Source organism: Peromyscus californicus, unplaced genomic scaffold (genome assembly GCF_007827085.1).
Source record: "Peromyscus californicus insignis strain IS unplaced genomic scaffold, ASM782708v3 Scaffold_15__1_contigs__length_86483966, whole genome shotgun sequence".
In the NCBI taxonomy this organism is placed as follows: Eukaryota; Metazoa; Chordata; class Mammalia; order Rodentia; family Cricetidae; genus Peromyscus; species Peromyscus californicus.
In genome coordinates, this window is record NW_026294447.1 from 1,224,471 (window position 1) to 1,246,676 (window position 22,206).

A 22,206-nucleotide genomic window follows, 5' to 3' on the forward strand; every position below is an offset into this window, starting at 1 on the left:
AATGGAAAGAAACTCAAAATAATTTCATTAAAACCAGGAACAAGACATGGCTGTCCACATTGTCCATATCTATTCAATATACTACTTGAAATTTTAGCTAGAGCAATATAACAACTTAAGGAGATCATGGGGTACAAATTGGAAAGGAAGAAGTCAACATATCACTATTTGCAGATGATATAATAGTATACATAAATTACCCCCAAAATTCTACCAGGGAACTCCTACAGATGATAAACACCTTTAGTGAAGTGGCTGGTTACAAGATTAACTTTAAAAAAAAATCTGTAGCCTTTCTTTATATAAACAATAAATGGGCTGAGAAAGAAATCAGGGAAACAACTCCTGTCACAATAGCCACAAACAATGTAAAATATCTTGGTTTAACTCTTACCAAGCCAGTGAAAGACCTGGATGACGAGAACTTCAAGTCTTTGAAGAAAGAAATTGGAGAAGACATCAGAAGTTGGAAAGATCTCCCATGCTCATGGTCAGGAAGGATTAATGTAGTAAAAAGGGCCACCCTACCAAAAGCAATGTACAGATTCAGTGCAATCTCTATCAAAATTCCAGCACAATTCTTCACAAACCTTGAAAGAACAGTACTCAGCTTCATATGGAAAAATTTTAAAAAAAACCAGCATAGCTAAGAGAATCCTGTACAATAAAGGAACTTCTGGAGTCATCACCACCCCTGATCTCAAGCTCTACTACAGAGCTATAATAATAAAAACCACACATTATTGACATAAAAACAGATAGGTAGATCAATGGGATTGAATTGAAGACCCAGATATAAATCCACATACCTTTGGAAACTAGATTTTTGACAAAGAAGCCAAATTTATACAATGGAAAAAAGAAAGCATCCTCAACAAGTGGTGCTGGCCCAACTGGATGTCCGCATGTAGAAGGTAAATCAGTCTATATGTATCACCCTGCAGAAACCTCAAGTCAAGGTAGATCAAACATAAATCCAGTTACACTGACCCTGATAGAAGAGAAAGTGGGAAATAATCTCAAACTCACAAGAGACAACTTGAGCAGAACACCAATACCACAGGCACTAAGATTGACTACAAATGAGACCTCATGAAATTGAAAAGTTTCTGTAAGGCAAAGGACACCATCAATATGACAAAATGGTAGCCTACAGAATTCGGAAAGTTCTTCACCAATCCCACATCTGACAGAGGACTGATATCCAAAATATATAAGTAACTCAAGAAACTAGTTATCAGCAAACCAAATATTCCAATTAAAAATGGGGTACAGATCTAAACAGAAAATTCTCAACAGAGGAATCTCAAATGGCTAGAAACACTTCAAGAAATGTTCAACATCCTTAACTGTATAAGAAATGCAAAGCAAAATGATTCTGCAATTCCATCTTACACCTGTCAGAATGGCTAAGATCAAAAACACAAGTGACAGCTCATGCTGGGGAGGATGTGGAGCAAGGGGAACACTCTTCCATTGCTGTGGGAGTGCAAACTTGTACAGCCAATTTTGAAAGCGATATGACAGTTTCTCGAAAAATTGGGAATTGATGTACCTCAAGACCCAGCAATACCATTCCTGCACACATACCCAAAGGATGTTCCATCCTACCAGAAGGACACTTGCTGAACTATGTTCATAGCAGCTTTATTTGTAATAGTCATTGTCAGTTTGACGTATGGTCTCAGGTCTTGAAAACCACAATTGTTTGACATCCCCCATAATTTTCTTTACACCACACTGCCATGTCTTAACTGTTCTGTAGTATGGTGTATGCATACAACTACCTTTGGAAAGAGGTCATACATGTTTATAGTCAGGAGATGAGTGGCCTTTAATTTCAGAGAAACTATGTTGTTCTTAAAGTTTATTAATGTATTTTCATTATATGAAATGATGAGTTTCATAATAATATTTCATTCAAGTATATCATGTACTTTGACCCTATTCATTCCTCATTATATGAGAGAAGACGTGGCTTTTGTCTCTCTGATTCTTGATTACTTTTCTTTATCTGATCGTCTCCAGTTCCATTCATTTTCCTGGAAACTGAACATAATTTTATCCTTTTTATAGATGAGTAAAACTTTATTGTATGTATGTTGTGTTTTCTTTACCTACCCATGTTTTTAGTACCTCCACTAATTCTATGATGTACATGTTGTGAACAGTGCTGCAGTAAACATGGATGTGCCAGATGCAGGTAACTCTGCAGTATGCTAAGATTTCCTGAAAATGGTATAGCTAGGTCATATGGGAGTTCTGTAGCTAGAGTTTTCTTGCCTGGCCCACAGTCAGGATAAATCTCTGCCACCCGCCAGTCCCACAACCGCTCAGACCCAATCAAACACAGAGACTTATATTGGTTTCAAACTGTATGGCCGTGGCAGGCTTCTTGCTAACTGTTCTTACAGCTTAAATTAATCCATTTCTATTAATCTATACCTTGCCACATGGCTTGTGGCTTACCGGTACTTTACATCTTCCTTGTCCTGATGGCGGCTGGCAGTGTCTCCCTCCCCCAGCTTCCTGTTCTCTCAATTCTCCTCTCTGTTAGTCCCGCCTATACTTCCTGCCTGGCCACGGGCCAATCAGTGATTTATTTATTCACCAATCAGCAACACATTTGTCATACAGACCATCCCACAGCACTTCCCCTTTTCTTTTCTTAAAAAGGAAGGTTTTAACCTTTACACATCTCCAAAGTCAGCTTGGTATATTTGGGAATTTGGGCGTAGCTTCTCTTACTACTTCCTGCTGGAAGGGGGCGCTGTATCTTATGGGGACACAAAGAAAATTTTAGAACTATGGAGTAGTCTTTGAGGGTGTATCGTCTGAGCCAGTTGCCTTGAAACGGTTTTGGATGTTGGATCATCTGGGCCATGGTGTCATCGGAGACCTTTCAGGGGGTCTTGGCTGGTCAAACCTGATGTATCTTAATCTGGAACAAATCCATAGCCTCTGGCTTTCTGTGGAAACAAAAGCAGAGCCTCCTTTCCAAAGCAACATATCCTTACATCCAAATTTTGAAGTCAAGGTACCTTTAAAATATACATTTTGGCATAACTCAACAGCTTTTGCAATCAAATGTTTTTCTTCAGTTACGAATATCAAAGAGAACATAATCCAGATTCTCTGTGTGGTAGCCATCTTTACGTGGCTTATTTTTTTATATTAGCTTGAGCCTATTGCTTTGAACTGTAGCCTTCTAAGCCTGAAACGGCACTGGCGCTGCTGGCTCCGCCCATTTCAGCTTCCCAACATGGCGGTGATACATTTTCCGCCAGCTCTGGGAGCCATCAACTCTCAGAAATAGTGGGTCTATGCTTCTATCAAAGCAGCGTGTAGCCCAGAAACCTCTTTTTTTTTGCTTTTTTATTTTGTACTAGCAAAGGCTAAATCCACCACACAGCTTAATGTGCCACTTGCAGAGGCCTCATTCCCACCATACTGCAGGTCGAGCATGCACGCACGCTAGGAACCCACCAGTAGCTCAAACCGGCAGCTGCCGCTCATTTGAGAGAGACAATTAGGAACTGTTTTTAGCTCCGTTTTAGAATCTCTTCTCAGGTTTTAGGTGGAAACTCTTGCCACCACGTTGGACGCCATTTGTAGCTTGAGAATTTTTCTCCAGCTCCCACCACCAAGTCCCGCTAGTCCCAGAGCCCACTTATAAAACAAACACACAGACTCTTACATTATTTAAACTGCTTGGCCATTAGCTCAGGCCTATCATTGTCTAGCTCTCACTCTTCTATTCAGCCCATTTCTATTAATCTTTACTTTGCCACGTGGCTCGTGGCTTACCAGTACTTTACATCTTCCTTGTCTTGGCGGTGGCTCCAGCTGGTCTCCCTTTCCTTCCTCCTTCTTCAATTCTCCTCTCTGTTAGTCCCGCCTATACTTCCTGCCTGGCCACGGGCCAATCAGTGATTTATTTATTCACCAATCAGCAACACATTTGACATACAGACCATCCCACAGCAGAGTTCTAGCTTTAGGGTGTTGTTATTGTTTTGGGACAGGGTTTCTCTTGTGTATCACTGGCTGGTCTGGAACTTACTCTGTAGACCAGGTTGGCCTCGAACTCAAGAGATCCACCTGGCTCTGCCTCCTGAGTGCTGCGATTAAAGGCATATGCCACCACTATTTTTTGGTTCTTGATGTTATTTTCTGGACTGTGGGAGCACTTTTCAGAAAATCCTTTTTTAGCCTGTACCTGAAGTATTTTCCTTTAGCAGTTTCAGAGTCTTATGTGAGGGTTGTTGGTCCACTTTGAGTTTTTGTACATTGTAAGAAAAGAGACTCTAGTTTCAGTCTTCTATGTATGGATATCCAGTTTTCCCAGCACCATTGTTGGAGAGGCTATCTTTTTTGGAGTCTTGGTAAAACAATAACAAACATCAACAACAACAACAAAATCCATGTGGCTGTAGTTGGATGGTTTTATTTCTATGTCTCATTCTATTCCATTGGTGTACATGTCTGTTTTGTGGGTGTGTACACACACACCAGCACCTTGCTTTTTTTGTTGCTATGGTGCTATAGTACAGAAATTATGATACTGTTGGTGGTGTTCTTTTTCCTCAGGATTGCTTTGACTGTCCGGGAGTTTTTTGTTTTTTGTTTTCTATTTTTGTGAAAGATTGCATTGAAATTTTGATGGGTATTACATTGAGATTGTTTGTCTCTTTTGGTAATATAGCCATTTTCACAATATTAATTCTTCCTATCCATGAGGAGGGAAGTTTTCCATTTTCTAGTGTTGTCTTCAGTTTCTTCCTTCAGTGCTTTAAATTTTCAATGTAGCCGTCTTTCTCCTCTTTGATTAAATTTATTACTAGGTTTAAAAAGTTTCATTTATTCATTTGATGATATTGGAGATGCATTTCTTCCTGTTTTCTTCCTCAGCATGTTCATTATTGATTTATAGAAAAACTACTGACTTTTGTACATTGATTTTCGTGTCCTGCTGTTTCAAACTGAAAGTGCTCATCAGATCTGACAGTCAAAGGAATTAATTTTTATGGACAGCAATGTCAGATTGGCTCCTTATTACCACAGAACAGAACTGAAAATACATGTAGCAAGTAGAAGTTAGACATCTCTTAGGCAGTCTTCTTGAGTCTGTGACTGTAGTCACTTTCTGTAGGTATTGAACTTTTCCTCAAGCCTCCATTTCATGTGTAACAGATTTCCTTCTTTGTCATCCAGGGCTCCTACTTCAGACCAAGTGAATTTGACATAGCTACTTTAAGTAGAGAAAATTCACTAAAATATTTGAAAAGACTATGATGAGAATGAAGTTTTAGATGGCCAGAATCAGATATTGGTGCTAGGAATGACCTAGCTTTTCGAAACAGAGAGTTATAGCAGGGCCATTCTAGTAGCTGCAATGGAGTCAGCATTTGTGTTGCTTCTGACTCAGATTTATGGGTTGAAATCATAATTTCCAATGTGATTTTAAGAAGTGAGGCTTTTGGCAAGTAATCTCACAAATGACATTAGTGTTCTTTAATAGGAATTTGGGATAGCTTTTTTGTCCTCTTGTGATGGTACAAGTCTGAAAACACACAGAAGGGACCTTATCAGAGCCCAGCCGTACTGGTAATCTAGTCTGGAGGCCTACCTCCAGAGCTAGGAGAAATCTTTGATGCTTTGTTTGTTTGTTTTTAATATATCCTGGTTATATTCTTTTATGATAGCAACCTGGAATAATACAAATAGTATTTCTTACCTTTACCACTTAATAATGGGAAATTGTTTTGTCACCCACTTTTATCTGTAAAGTGGAATGAGTAGATAAAACTAACTCTTTGTAGTCAAACTATTATATAGAAAACACAGAGGTTCTTATAATGCTTTCTTTATATATCAACTTCTTTATATATCAGTTTGCTAGAATTGCTGTAATAAATTATACTGATGGTGTGAAAAAGAGAAATTATGTTTTCCTCCACCCTGAATGAGACAGAGAAAAAAAAGAACAGGCTTTTGATACTAAGTTTCCCCAAAGCTTTGGAGAATAGGGTGATCAGACTTGCCTGGAGAAGTATTTTAGACTTGAAATGTAATGATTCAGATAGGGTTTACTTATCTGACTTGGGTTATTCTGTGCATAGTTTATGTGGGCATATTAATTAAGAATTTACTGGAGGGGCTGGAAAGATGGCTCAGTGGTTCAGAGGACCTGGGTTCAATTCCCAGCACCCACACAGCAACTCATAACTGCCTGTAACTCCAGTTTTAGAGGATCTGATACCCACACAGGCATACATGTAGACAAAACACCAATACACATAAAATAAATAAATATTTAAAAAAAGAAAATCTTTGAAGGATTGAAGAGCTGGCCCAGTGGTTAAGAGCACTGGCTGCTCTTCCAGAAGACCTGGGTTCAATTCCTAGCAACCACATGGTAGCTCACAGCTGTCTATAACTCTGGTTCCAGGGGATCTGACACATTCACACCAATGCACATTAAATAAAGTTCAATAAATTATTAAAAAAATAATTGACTGGAAAAGTACAAAATTTAGCCTATGTTCATTTCCAGGATCCTTTTTCTTTTAAATTTCTTCAGAAGGCCAAGAGTTAGCAACTAATACCCTATCTTGTAAACAATAGTTTATTTGGGTGTATTTTTTTAATCTTTATGTATGATGTATGTGTATGGAAGGTTGGTTTTTGGCCCTTGCTTTCCACCTTGTTGGAAGCAGGATCTCTTGTTTTTGTATACTTCCTTTACCAGACTAGTTAACCTCTGAGCTGGGGATTCTGCTGTCTCCACTTCCTATTTCTCTGTTTTAGAGTGTTGGGATTACAGATGTGTGCTACTGCCTAAGCTTTATTTATATGGGTCTTAGGGATTTGAGTTCAGGCCCTCATCCTTAGGTACATTACCACTAAGTCAGCCCCCTAGCAGTGATGTATTTTCATAGTTAGGAAACACATTTCCCTCATCTATCTCAATAGTTGTGTAGCCATCTTGTGAACATAGGTACTTTATTCTTCATTCTTAGAGTCTCAGAAAGGACAGTCCTTTTCTTACAGTCATACAATCAAATAGTATTAAAGTCCAGATGTTGTAATTCCTAGTTTAGCATTCCTTTATTCATATTCTAGCTCTTAAAGGATGTACATGTTTTTTGTAGAAGTAAGAATTAACTCCTAGTTAAAGATATCTTAGTGTAGTTAGTACCAAGATTGTAGCTCAGTGATAGTTTAAGTAGCGTGTACAAGGCTCTGGGTTTTGTTCTAAGTACCAGAAAGAATTTAAAGGGGTTTTGAAGATTTCAAATGTTTTAGTGGATATTTACTATTTCATTTTACATAAAGGTCAATTTCAAAATAATATTTCAATATGTTTTCATGCACTGGCTTGTCAATGTCCTCATAATGAACTTACTTAATATCTTTTGCTATTTACCTATTAGATAATATGACTTATTTATGTTTTGATTTTTAATATCCTTTTTTGAAAATTTGTGGACAGTTTCATACTTGCATATAATGTCTTTTGTCTCTGTTGTCTTTATGATCTTCATTCCAGTTCTGCTTAACCCTTCTAAAAACATCCTGCTCCCATTTTTATGTCTTTTTTTTTTTTTGTGATCCCTGGTTTAATTAAGGTTGCTTGCATGAGCATGGGCCAGAGAGATGTTTTACTGGAACATGGCAACTTACTGGTGGCTGTGCCATTGAAGAAAATGAGGCCCCCCTTTACACAGTAACTATTCTCTGTCAGTAGCTACTCAGGACGGTGGACCTTCTGAGCCTACCCCCATTCTCTGCTGGAATGTTAAAGGACAACATCTTTTGTAGGTCATGTTGAGGAAACATTAGGTAGAGTGATGGTAATACTTTAATCTTCCATTGATTGCAATTATTCCCTCTATGCTTTCTTCTAATGTGAAATTTGCCATTTTTGATTGGTAACAATTAGAAATTTAACTATGATGTATTTCTTATGCACTTTGAAGGGTATGAAATTATCTTTCTTTAATAGCTTGAATACATACTCTATTCTGTATTAAAGATTTTTTCTGATTTGTTTTTATTGAAAGAACTTATTTATAATTATTTCTATTTATCTAGTTATGCTTAGATTCTCATGTATTAAAATCTTATTTACTTTAATGCTATATGTTCTGTGTTCTCTTTGTCATTATTTATTTGTGCAAATACCTCACAACCTTAAAAACATTAGCTCCATAATTATATTATACTTTCAGTAATATTATATGTTACTAGAAATTTCCTGTAATTACACATAATATTAAAATATTTTCTTCTGTAGACATAGTCTATTATTATATTCAAGAAAACTATTTAAGATTAAAAATATACTGAACATAAAAGTAAAATGCTGTTTATACCTAGAATAAGGAAATTAAAATAAAAATGTGTATTTAATTGACTTTGATGGAGTTTTGGGTGACATAATTTTTCTTTAGGTTTGTGTTTTGTCAAGATTTCTGTAGTGAGATAACATTTTTCTTTTTAAAGAAATTTCTATATTTTGAGATTATAATATAAATAAATCATTTCTCCCTTCCTTTTCCTTCTTCTAAGCCCTCCCATATAGCCCTTTTTCAAATTCATGGCCTCTTTTTCCATTAATTGTTGTTACACACACACACACACACACACACACACACACACACACACACACACACACACACACAACCTGCTCAGTCCGTATAATATTACTTGAATGTATATGTTTTCAGGGATGATCATTTGGTTTTGGATAAGGTATGCCCTTCTTTGGGAAAGACTGTTTCTTCCTCTCTCAGCATCCTGTGTCTGTAGTTCTTTGCGTAGGGTTGAGCACTCATGGGCTTTCTTTTCCCGTCCACTTCAGCATGTCTGTTGTTGTCCTTGTTCACTCATGTTTAGGCAGTCATGTTGGTGAGACTTTAGGAGTATAGCTTCTGACATTCCTAGGAGAGAGTACACTCACTGTTCCTGTGGCTGTTTACAATCTTTTTGCTTCCTCTTCCAGTGATCCCTGAGCCAAAAAAAAAACAACAAAAAACCAACCATGACATTTAGACATTCATCCATTCCTATTCTTTCTTTGTCTCTCTGTCTGTCTTTAAAACAATTTTAAATTTTAAATAGTTGAAGTACTTTATTTATACATATAGGGGAAGGTAAGGGCTTTCTGAATAAGATTCTAGTAGCACAGGAAATAAGGTCAACAATCGACAAATGCCAGTAAGTAAAAAACTTCTGTACAGTAAAGGAAACTGTCAAGTGAGTCAAGAGGCAGCCCTTAGAATGGGAGAAAATCTTTGCCAGTTGTAGGTCTAACAGAGTATTAGTTTCTAGGATATGCAAAGAATAACAACAAAAATAAACATCAAGAAAAAAAAAACCCTACTCAATTAAAAATGGGCTATGAACTGAATACAGAGTTCTCAAAAGAAGAAACAAAATGACCAGTAAACACTTGAAAAATGTTCAGCAACTTTAGCCATGAGGGAAATGCAAATTAAAGCTAAGATTCCATCTCACTCCACTCAGAGGGGCCATTATTAAGAATGCAAATGATTAAATACAATGTGTGGGAAGGGGAAACTTCATACACTGATGGTGGGAGTACAGCCAGTCTGGAAATCAGGTTTCTAAAAACACTGAAAAAGAGTGACCACATAACTGAGCTGTACTATTCCTTGTATACCCAAGAGATGTACTGCAGAGATGTAGTTGCACATCTGTGTTTACTGATGCTCCAATCTTAGTAGTTAGGAAATGGAATCAGCCTAGGTGTCCATCGATAGATGATCAGATAATGGAAATGTGGTACAAAGACACAGTGGAACTGTATTTAGCTATAAAAAAAAACAAATGAAATTTGTAGAAAATAGATAGAATTGAAGAATATTGGGGGAAAGTCAAGTGCCCCATGTTCTCTCATATGTGTGGATCCTAGTTTGGAATTTTTAGATATGTTTAATTTGGAATGTCTGTAGAGACCTGAAGTGACAGGGGGCCATATTGGAAGGTGGAGAGTGGGATGGTAGGCATAACTGTGCAAGCAGGGAAGGAGTACTTTGGGAAACCAAGTTCAAGCAGATACTGGGTTGGGGAATAGGAGGGAATGTGGGATAAAGAGAGAGGCTGGTTCACCAACACCCAGTTATGAAGATGTCACAGGGAAATATACTATTTTATATGCTAATTAAAATATAATTTAAGGGGCTGGAGAGATGGCTCCGTGGTTCCAGAGGACCCAGGTTCAATTCCTAGCACCCACATGGCAGCTCACAACTGTCTATAATTCCAGTTCCAGGAGACCCGACACCCATAACAAAAACACCAATGAACATAAATTTAAAAAAAAATAAAAAAATATGTAATTTAAAAAGACTTTGAGAACTATGTATATTGATATGTGTCTTTAGTCATAGCACTTGGGAAGCTAAGGCAGGCAGACCTCTGTGCGTTTGAGGCCAGCCTAATTTCATTGTGAGCTGCCAGGTCAGTCAGGGCTCCATAGTGAGACCCTCTCAAACAAAAAGGACTTTGAACAGGACACCATGCATGAATAGATAATGCCAAAGCTGTAGGTTTTAAAGGGAAATCTTAGTGCCCGATGTTGAATACTTCCCTAGGAGCTATTGACCAGAAAAGCCCCAGAGGTCCCCTAGACCATACAAGTTTATGGCCATTGCTTTTAGTTCCTACCAGAACTGGATTTTAAGAACTTATTGTTGAAGGCACCACATGACTTTGTAGCAGAATATAGACAAAGCATGTTATAACTGAGCTTGAAGCTTCTGCTCTGCTCTAGTCTTCATTTTGGAAGTTGCTGTGCAGTATGCTAGGGGAAAAGTCACTCCCAGCTTTGGTTGGATCTTGCATGCTACAACACAAACTCCAGAAAAGAGGTCTTACTGGTGCAGTAGTGTCACAACTGTTAAGTAGTAACCAACTGATTTCTGATTGGCTCTGAGGCCTTCTCCAGAAGTTCTATGGACCTGGTCAGAGACCCATGACCAAGGAGGTCATAGGCATTAAGGATGAACCTACTACTTCTGTTTTGTTAAATGGATACCTTGTAAAATTGCTTCCTAAATATTTGTGAGTAGATCCATAGATTAGTGCTGACTTTGGCCTTTATCAAAGAAGCTTCTCTTTATAGTAAATGATCGTTAATAGGAAGCCTCATGGCAGGTCAGGTTGCTGAGAACAAGTGATTTTTGAGTGCTCATTCATTATCACCTCCTGCAAGGCTCAGGGAACATTATACAAGAAGGAGACGGGAAGAATATAAAAACAGGACGAGGAGGAGGGCATCACATGACCATGGCATTTATCATCTCAAAAGAAGAGTGGAAAGAGTGTAAGAGGCAGAGGGTTTGGAAGACACCAGAAGAGCAAGGGCCTCTAAATGAACTAAGCAAAGCTCATATGAACTCAGAGAATGAAGCAGCATGCACAGGGCCTGCACCAGACCACACCAAGTCCTCTTTTAATTTAGTGTTTTTATGGGACACCTGAGTGTGTGAACGAGTGGGTCTCTGATTCTTATGCTTCTCTTAAGCTCTTTTCCTTCTATTATTGGTTTGCCTCATCCAACTTGGATATAATGATTTTTGTTTTATCTTATAATATCTTATTTTATTGTTCTTGTTGTTATCTCTTAGAAGCCTGTTCTTTTCTAATGAGAGATAATCTGGATGGAAGGGGAGGCGGGGAGGAACTGGGAGGAGCAGAGGGAGAGGAAACTCTAGTCAGGATATACTGTAGGAGAAAAAATATCTGTTTTCAATAAAAGGGAAGAAAAGAGAAGGAAAAAAAAAGTTGGCTCTTTTTGTGTCCTATCTAGGAATAAGTACTGCAATAGGAAGAGAGTGTCTGAGTATTGTACTGGGGGTGTCAGTTGTGGCAGTTTTGGGGTAGCCCTCCAGAGGGCTGTCAGACTAGGGAGTAAAAGAAGTACCTGGGTAGTGTCTGGAAAGAGATGTGAGGGAAAAGTAAATGCAAATGTTAACATTACCAGTCATAAGGAGAGAACTAGGTGAAGGAAGAACAAGGATGTTTTAAGATGTCCAAATGAAATTGTGTTACAGTCTTTTTCTGGGCTCACAGGATCTATTGGGCTCTTCCTTGTTTTTCTCTAGCCTCTAAAGCTGATCTCCAGAGTAATGTAATCTGCTTTCCTGATTTTTAATAGCTGTTGGATTGGCTAAAAGTTAGCATGATGACCTTCCCATGTTCCTTTTAGACAGAGAAAGAAGAGAAATCTAACCATACTTTAACCTGCAGGTTTAACAGCGGGCATGCCTCTTTTGGCTATAGGTACTGCAGTGAGCCAAGGTCTGTAGTGTTATATCTGGGTGATATTTATCAAGAAGAAAATATATAGTTGTCTAATATATATAATAAAATATGTAGTTGTCTAATATTTGTGAAATGTGATGATTCCTTGGGCCATTAAACACAAAACATACTAGTCACCTTAGTCTTTGTTAAACTTTACTGCTGGGTGTTTAAGACCATGCAGGTGGCAAAATTTAACTGTTTCTGACGGTCAAGGCCAGTTGAGGATCTTATCCTCAGGTGTCACATGGTCTAACGAGAAATCTTTGGTTCCTCTGTGTGCAGTGGCACACATCTTTATTCTCAGCATTTGGGAGGCAGAGGCAGGCAGATCTCTGTGAGTTTGAGGCCAACCTGGTCTACATAGTGAGTTCCAGGACAGCAAGAGATGTATAGAGAGACCCTTTCTCAAAAGGCCGGGGGAAAAAGACATCCTGAAAGATGAGCATGGTGGTACATACCTGTAATCTCAGCACACAAGAGACAGAGGCAGGAGGATTGGCCCAACATCAAAACCAGGTGAAACAATATAGCAAGGCTTCACCTTTGGAAAAAAAAAAAAAAAACAAGAAGAAGAAAGAAACAAAAAGGAATGGAAATACCTTAGCTTTAATTAGTCTCTTGATTTGGCTTAAATCATAATATCAACTTGATATTATACTGTAGTTATATCAATCTCATAATCTGATATCTATGATGTTTGGTGTTGTTTTGTGGTTATTGGTTGTTTTATTATTTGAAAATTCTCAAATAGCTTGTTTATGCAGTATCTCAGATGGTAGTATCTTATCTCTCTAGATTATTATCAATCTTCAAGATAATCTTGTATAAATCAGTTTTATATGTTACCTATTTTTGTACAAAATAAGCTTTAGGCTGAATTCCTTTTAAATTACATTTATTTATTTTTATGGGTTTTTGTGGGAGCATGTGTATGCCATGGTATGTTTGTGGAATCCAGAGGACAACTTATGAGAGTCAGTTCTCTCCTCTCTTTATGAGGGTCCTGGGGATTGAACTTCAAGTCATCAGGTAGCAAGCGCCTTTACCTGCTGAGACATCATACTGACCAAAGCCTGAGTTTCTTTCTTTCTTTTTAATTTTAAGATTTAGTTTATTATTTTGTGTGTATGAGTGTTTTGGTTGCATGTATGTCTGTGAACCATATACCTGCCTGGTGCCTGAGAAGTTCAGAAAAGTGAGCTGGATCCCCTTGGACTAGAGCTATGTATAGTTGTGAGCCGCCATGTAGGTATAGGGAATTGAACTTGGGTCCTCTGCAAGAGCAACAACTGCTGAGCCAACTCTCCGGCCCCCCATGACTGAGCTTCTTAATCAGGTGTTTAAAGAATCTAATGTAGAACTACTTAGATAATTTTACCATTATGTTCCAAGAATGGGTTTAGGAAATAATATAGAAGGTATAACTAAATTAAAAAATCGATTGGTAAAATAATCAATGCAAATGTAATAAACAGTTATAATTGAGACAAAGTGATATAAGCAAAGGAAATGAAATTTATATGTCATATTCAAGACAAAATGTAATTAATGATATCTAGCTCATAACTTAAAGTTTGTATCATAATAGTATAAACATGTATTTTCTTAGGCCAGCATATGCAATTTTTTTTTTCGAGACAGGGTTTCTCTGTGTAGCTTTGGAGCCTGTCCTGGAACTTGCTCTGAGGACCAGACTGGCCCTCAACTCACAGAGATTCACCTGCCTCTACCTCCTGAGTGCTTCGATTAAAGGCATGCACCACCACCTCCCAGCTAGCATATGTGATTTTTAAACACTGGTAATTTTGTATTGTGTGTGGTTAGACGTGGCATGTCTATTAGAACGTAAAATATATATAATCTGATAGCTGCTTTGAAGGCTACTTATGTAACTTGTAAAAATGTAAGTAGTTTGATAATTTATATAAAACTTAAAAATAGTTCTTTGAATGGGTATTGCTTTGATTCTTCCTCTGTGAAACAAGCAATTCCCTCTTTGTTATTTTCTCACAGAAATAATTCTAGATAACATTTTATGCTTGGAAATGTTTAGAGTAGTTGCTTGTGATAGCCAATATTCTATCTTATGCAGAAGGCTAAGTAAATTTTTGTTTCATTCACTTGATAAAATATTGGGAAATGTTTGGTATTTGTATGAACAGTAGTGATGTGGCTAAGTGCTTATAATACTAAAGTATAAAGGTCCTGTTGTTCTGGAGCTAGTTCAGTGGAGTGCACATACATGTATAGGTTCCATCTCCAGCACCAACACTACTGTCAAAAGTAATTATGTGTAACTTCAACTAAAACAAGAACAATATAATGCACAGGTAGGTTAAAAAAGAGGCTAAACTTTAGAAGAGAATGCTCAGTCTGTGTCATGTATTTTGGAGCACATGAAGGTTACGTGTGCATTTTCTGAGGCATGCATTTGAATGGTGCTCTTTGAAAAGTAAATGTGTAGGAGGAAGTAACTTTTGTTGATTGGTGACTATAGCCAGCTGCCCAGTCACTATGTCAGTTTTTGATTCCTCTGCTTTTTCTCACGTAAACATGTAGGGGGAGGCTCTGTGCTATTTTGGCACTGGTTGAGAATATCGGGATTCAATCCTACCCATGCAAATCCACTTATCTGCTCCACTGTGGTTGCCTCTGTATTATGGTATTATGTAATTTCTTTTTTCTTTTTCTTTTTTTTTTTTAAATAGTTCTGTGACTTTAGAAAATTTCTTGATGAGCATGGTATTTCTAAAGGCTTTATCTAGTTGGCAGTTTATGTCTTTGCATTGAGCCTTCCCTTGTAAGGTGATAATTTCCCTCTTAACAATGTGAGAGAATCTGCGGATGCCAGCCAGACCTTGTACCAGACCTCTGGTGTGCTGCTCCTGTCTGTCCTATCTAGGACTTGGCCTAATGGATTCAGCCTTTGGTTTTTGAACAAATGAAATACAGTTGTAATAACTTGAATGTACTTATCCAACAATGATATAATACTTAAAGAAAAAATGCCAGAACACTTTTTTAACATGTAAGTAACAAATGCTGCCTACCAAATTTGTGGACTTCTTACTAAAAACACATTGTGTCACCCATCTTGTATGTCAGATAATATATTATTAACTCTTACTTTTGTTAAAACACCCTGAATCAAACCTTGACATATTTATTCTTCGAAATCTTTATCATTATGTTGAACCATTGATACTGATAAGCATATGCCTTTTATTTGCTTATTTTTAAGCTGCTATAAGGTATGTTTTAGCTCAGTGGTGGTGTACACCTTTAATCCCAGCACTTGGGAGGCAGAGGCAGGCGGATCTCTGTGAGTTTGAGGCCAGCCTGGTCTACAGAGCAAGATCCAGGAAAGGTCCCAAAGCTACACAGAGAAACCCTGTCTCGAAAAACCAAACCAAACCAAACCAACAACAAAACCCCCAAAAACCATACAAATAAAATTAAAAAAAATATATTTTATTTTTAAGCAAATACTTCATGTATAGTACTATTTTAAATTATGCTTTTGTTTATCTGTTGGGTTGATGGTGTCAGTTTTCAGTTTTGTTCTCAATAATGCTATACTGAGCAATCCTGTACATGTCCATTTCCACACACGCAAACGCATATGTGACTCCACATGGAATATTTTGGTCATAGAGATACTTGTTTGGAACATTATTATGATAATCTCAAATTGTTTTTCAAAGTATTTTTTGCTGATTTTTATTGTTCACATGTATTGCAAATATGCGTGCACATTCACCAGCCTATGTGTGCATATGCATATAGACATAAATATGTGTGTAAATTTTATAATTAACACTGTGATACTTTATGTGCAAATATATTCACCTTTTTAATTTTTTTAAATTTTGTAATTTAATTTAATTTTACATATCAGCCACAGATTCCCCTGTCCTCCCTCCTCCCACGCCCCCTTCCCATCTCCTCCAGGGCAAGGACTCCCCTGGGGATTCAGCTCAGCCTGGTAGATTCAGTCTAGGCAGGTCCAGTCCCCTCCTCCCTTCACCCAGGCTGAGCAAAGTGTCCCTGCATAGGCCCCAGGTTCCAAACAGCCAGCTCATGCACTAAGGACAGGTCCCGGTCCCACTGCCTGGGGGCTTTTAATATTTTTTTTATCAATAGTTGCAGAATAACATTTAAAATACATTTTTTTTTAAGTCTAGTTACTTTTAATAGGTTTTATACCAGGAACTTCCTTTAGTTCCTGGCCTCAAAAGTCAACTACCTCCTGCGAGGGCATTTTGTCAGTCAACTGCTTGTATCATCTCAAAGACCCAACCCTGCTGTCATATAAAATCTGCTTGCTTTTCAACCATTTTAAACCCCTATCCCCATTTATTAGGCGCCATCCTCCTTGACTTTTAAGATGAGATTTCTCACTGAGACCTGGGGCTTGTGCTTTCTGCTAGTCTTTTCTAGGGAGGGAGGGAGCTCCGGGGATCTTCCTGCCTTGCCTCTGCAGCACTGAGATTGCAAGCGTGTGCCACCATGCCCAGTGTTGTATGTGAGTGCAGGGGTGTGACAGGAAGTCCTCCACTCACCAAGCTCTCTTACCTGCCTCGTAAGCTTGCAATAATTGTTATTGTGAAAGTTTGTGTATAATAATTATTCCACATTTTTTTCATTTGGTAAAATAGTGTTCTTTAAGTCAGTACAATCACATAAATGGCAAAATGCTAAGGTTTATTTGTGAATTATTAACTGTTGCTCTAAAAACATTTGTTTCTAATGCTTTGTTATCACAGAATAATTTTTGAAGCTGTAGGTAGAGCTTGAGAAATTTCTGTAACTATTAGTATATTTATTTAAATTAAAATAGAATCTGGGCCTGTTGCCCAGACATGCAATCCCAGCATTTGGGAGGCAGAGGAAGGAGGCTTGTGAGTTTTAGGCCCACCCGGGCTACATAGTGAGTTCTAAGAAATACTGATCTGCACAGCAAAAGACTCTTTTGTGGAAAAAAGACACTCTTTAATTTGTTGACATTGCTTTGAACTTATAGTATTATTTTCTTGTTGTTGTTTTTCTTTTTTGTTTTTTGATTCAGGGTTTCTCTGTTGCCCTGGCTGTCCTGAACTCTGTAGCTCTGTAGACCAGGCTGGCTCCGAACTCAGAGATCTGCTTGCCTCTGCCTCCAGAGGGCTGGGATTAAAGGTGTGTGCCACCATTACCTGGCTGAACTTATAATATTTTTTGTCATTTCTTTATTTTACTTGGGACATTCAACTCCCGAGGTACATTATTAAATAGGAGATATTTGGGAGTTGTTATATTTTAGAATATAGGTTTGAAGAAGGAACTGTGTTCCTCAGCAAATCCATAGTGGTTTTGAAGAAGTTATACATGTTGTTTTGATTCTGTCATTTTTAATTGATATTGACTACTGTATTTTTTAATAGATTATCTTTCACAAGGAATAGATCTTTCTGGAATAGAAGTAATAGAAAATGATCTACTCTTTATTGCAAGAGCACGACTTGAAGTGGAAAATCAAGCTAAGCGTCTGCTGGAGCAGGGTGTGGAGACCCAGGTAAGAAATGGGAAGAATCTGTTGGGATATCAATGCACGTTTGATTTTGGATTTAAAAAGTAATAAGTTAAATTTTATTATGGAAGAACTGTGTTACAGAGTTCACATGTTTAAGCATGTTTAAGCACAGGGAAGGTTAACCATATCTTTATGTATTTAATTCTGAAATACACTTGAGGTTTCTACTATATGACATGTATAAAATACATTTTTATGTGCTGCTCTTCCAGAGGTCCTGAATTTGAATCTCAGCACACACATGGTTTCTCAGAACCATCTGTTATTCCAGTTCTAGAGGATCTGATGCTTTCTTCTGACTTCTGTTGGTACCAGTCACACATGTGGAGCACAGACTTACATATGCAGACATGTAAAATAAAAATAAAATTTAAAAGGAAAATCTATTAATATCAGTTCTATTACCTTGAGTTTCTTCTACACAATATGGGCATATATCTACATACACATATGCATACATGCATATACATATCTAAATTTAAATCAGAATCTGTATATGAGAGAAAACCTGGTATTTGTTTTTTGTGTCTGACTTATTTCACTAAATATTAGATCTCCAGTTCCATTCATTTTTCTGCAAATGTCATAATTTATTTCTTCGTAGATAAATAAAATTGAATTGTGTGTATGTACCACATTTTCTTTATCTATTTACCTGTTGATTGACATCTTGACTGGTTCCAAATCATGACAATTGTTAGCAGCAAATGTAATAAACATGGATGTGCAAGTATCTCTGTGGTACACCAAATTAGTATTCTTCAGGTATGTAGTAACCACAGTGATGTAGATGAATCAGATTATAGTTGTGTTTTTGCTTTTTTGTAGACCTCCACGCTGATTTCCACAGTGGCTGTGCTATTTTACTTTCCAATCTACAGAAAATGGATACTTTTGAAATCTGAGTAGTCCAAGAAAACTGCTATTAGCATTTCAGAAGTGCACCATCATAAGCCTTTCTGTTTTTGTAGTTCAATGCTTTTTGGCACTTAGTGTTTTAAAACTTTATTGAATCCATTAAGTCATCTCTCTCTCTCTCTCTCTCTCTCTCTCTCTCTCTTTGGCACTTAGTGTTTTAAAACTTTATTGAATCCATTAAGTCATCTCTCTCTCTCTCTCTCTCTCTCTCTCTCTCTCTCTCTCTCTCTCTCTCTCTCACACACACACACACACACACACACACACACACACACACACACACACACACACACACACAAGACAGAGAGAGACATAGACAAACAGGGAAGAGAGCTAAGTTTCTTTCTTATCTGTAGGTTCTACGGTTGCAGTAGGATCAAGTGCTGATCAAACATTGAGAAAAAAATTGAGGAAGTTTCAAAACTCAAAATTTAACTTTCCACAACTTGGCCACTATGCTGTATCCATGTGTCTTAGTTTGGGTGTTTATTGCTGTGAAGAGACACTATGACCTCTTATAATGAAAACATTTAATTGAGGGTGGCTCACTTACAGTTTTAGAGGTTTACTCCATTAAGATCATGAAGGGGAGCATGGCAGTGTGCAGGCAGCTAAGAGTGCTACATCTTGCAGGCAACAGGAAGGCAACTGGTTGTCACACTGAGTGAAACTTGAAAAAAGAAACCTCAAAACCCGCCCCCATACTTCCTCCAACAAAGCTACACCTCCTAAGATTGTCACTCCCTTTGGGGGTTTTCTTTCAAACCACCATATTATGCAAATGAAGTAATACATTGACATTTACTATTGTAGCTTTATACCATTTCATAGACCCTTAACCTTGGTTTGCTTTTTATCTTTTCTGAGTGCTATAAAGCCATGAATGTGATGGTTGTATCTGTATTTCAACATATATAGATCCTCCTCATAGTTGTTTGCTGCACAGTGCAATATATCACCTCTATACATTGTATTAGGCATAGTAAGTTATATGAAGATAATGAGTATAGTGGAGGTTTGTGCATGTTAGTAAGTCCTACCTCACTTTATATACAAGGCATGGACATCTTTAAATTTTTGTTGGGAACTTGTAGAGAAGGAAGAAGTACCCAGTGGATGCTGAGGTATATCTATATGTCTGTGTATGTAATGAGTCTTTCTCTGTCCCTCCAGGCAACTCCTAAATAATGACACAGAGACTTATATTAATTGTGAAAGCTTGGCCTTTAGCTTAGGCTTATCTCAACTAGCTCTTATAACTTAACCCATTTATATTAATCTACGTTCTGCCACTTGGCTTTTACTTCTCTCTGATTCTGTGTGTCCCACTCATTCTGCATCTCCTTGGTGTCCCCTGAACCTTGGTTCATCGCCTACTTCCTCACTTTCTGCTCGCAAGTTCCACCTATAATTCCTGTTTAGCTATTGGGCTTTTAGCTCTTTTTTAAACCAATCAGAAGGCACTTGGCAAAGATATATCTTCACAGTGTACAAAAAGATTATTCCACATGTATATATCTTCAGTTTTTGTAACTCTTAATATTTTGCTATAGAAGAATTGAGAGATAAACTAAATAATTTTAGAAGAGTAATAAATGTCAAGGATTGTAAAATTGAAGTACTGTTTTCAATAGGCATAGGTGTTTTAACATTTTGTAAAGGAATGTGTATTTAAGAAATTCTATGCTTAACAGTAGTATTTTTCTAGGGTAATAAACTTTTTGATATTGCTCAATTGTATATATACATTTTAATAGTTACATAATTTTATTTTGCTTCAGTTTTTGTTATTTATTTATTTGTTTATTTATTTGTTTGTTTGTTTATTTTCTTCAAGACAGGGCTTCTCTGTGTATCCCTGGCTGTCCTGGAACTTTGTAGACCAGGCTGGCTTCAAACATTAAAGATGTGCACCACCACTGCCCAGCCTGCTTCAGTTTTTGAATTCATATAAAATTAAAGAGGAACTAACAACATTAAGAAACTTCTCTTCCTTAAATATTGATAGTTTTATTATGTCCATAATGTGTAAAGTTAATCAAAAGAGCTTGAACTAGATAGTTCTTGTTTTGTAGCCAAACCCTGTGTTTAGTCAATGAAATTTAGTTAAAAAAAAAAAAAAGATAAAGAAAAATGTGCATAGAGCTCAGTGGTGATTGCTTGGCTAACATATTTCATTCCTAGGTTTGATCCTCAGCAACACACATACTCATCTACATGTGGACACCTGTGTGTGTTCATGTGAAATTATCTGCATGAATCTCAGAAATGCACAAGTCAGGGACTTTGGTTTTGTTTTATTTCAGCGTGGTTCCACAGAGGGTGGGCACTGCTCACTGAATGCAGTGCTGTCTCTGCAGGGCTATGTGGATCATGGTGTCACAGTTGATTGATGTTGGCTCGTAATACCGAATTTACTTGTCTTGTTTAGATTTATATTAAGTATCCTTCTGACTATAATTTGATTGCTGTCTCTGTGTTTGAGCTGTGATAAGAAAACTATAAACTGCATGACTTGCAAGCAACAGAGATTTAGGAGGTTGAGAAATCAAAAATGGGAGTGCTAGCAACTGGATGTTTGGTAAGGTCTAACTTCCTGTTCTTTGGATAGTCTCTTCTCTGTATGTGGTGGAAGGAGCAAATGTGCGCCTAGAATTCTGTAATAAGGACCTGGGTGTCTGTAATGTGTTCTGACTTCGTCACCTCTCAGATACCCCTGTTCCTAATACTGTCACCTTAAATGCCAGGATTTCAGCATGAATTTGGAGAGACATATAGTATTTAGACCAACTCAGCTTTTTAGATAATTTTTCTAAAGAGATCGCTAATGTTGGCATTCTGCTTCAGTTCACAGAGTTTACTGTAAACTGATGCTTGTGTTTATAAAGTCGTGTATTTCTGGATTTAGTTACATGTCTGTCCTCCTCAGACCTGGCTCTCTGTGTTAATCTCACAAAGTCTGCTTTCAGGCTTGGCAGAATTGATGGAATTAAGGCCTTGATCAATAAGGTCATTGTTAGGAAGCAGGGTATCTTAGTGCAGCTACTTCCTGTTCTTGGAGAGAAGCAGACAAAGTTGTCATCCACTGTACCAGTATACGGTTTAGGAGTTGGAAATGAAACTAACCCTTATTGGATGGGTGGGCTCTGCTAGGCTCTGCTAGGCTCTGTTTTCGTTATCTCAGTCACAGTAACAAAGCTGTGAGGAGATGATGTATAGTGAAGGAGACAGACATGGTAAAGTGAGCAAACTAAGGTTTCCACAGCTGTCAAGGCACAGCAAAGTTGCTGTCTGGAGCTTATTTCATGTTTCTTTAATAAGACCACCATGTTCATTTTGATTTTGTTATGAAAGCATACTAAAATTTACTTTTTACTTTGCTG

At 37.5% G+C, this 22,206-nt stretch overlaps 1 protein-coding gene across 1 annotated transcript in view; it reads left to right on the forward strand.

Moving 5' to 3' along the window:
- The window catches only part of Cog5 (component of oligomeric golgi complex 5), a 328,259-nt gene that overhangs the window by 104,252 nt on the left and 201,801 nt on the right, over positions 1-22,206 (forward strand). Inside the window, exon 7 of the mRNA XM_052738280.1 lies at positions 17,757-17,887. Within this exon, the coding sequence (XP_052594240.1) occupies positions 17,757-17,887 (131 nt within the window). The remainder of the gene's footprint in view (positions 1-17,756; positions 17,888-22,206) is intronic.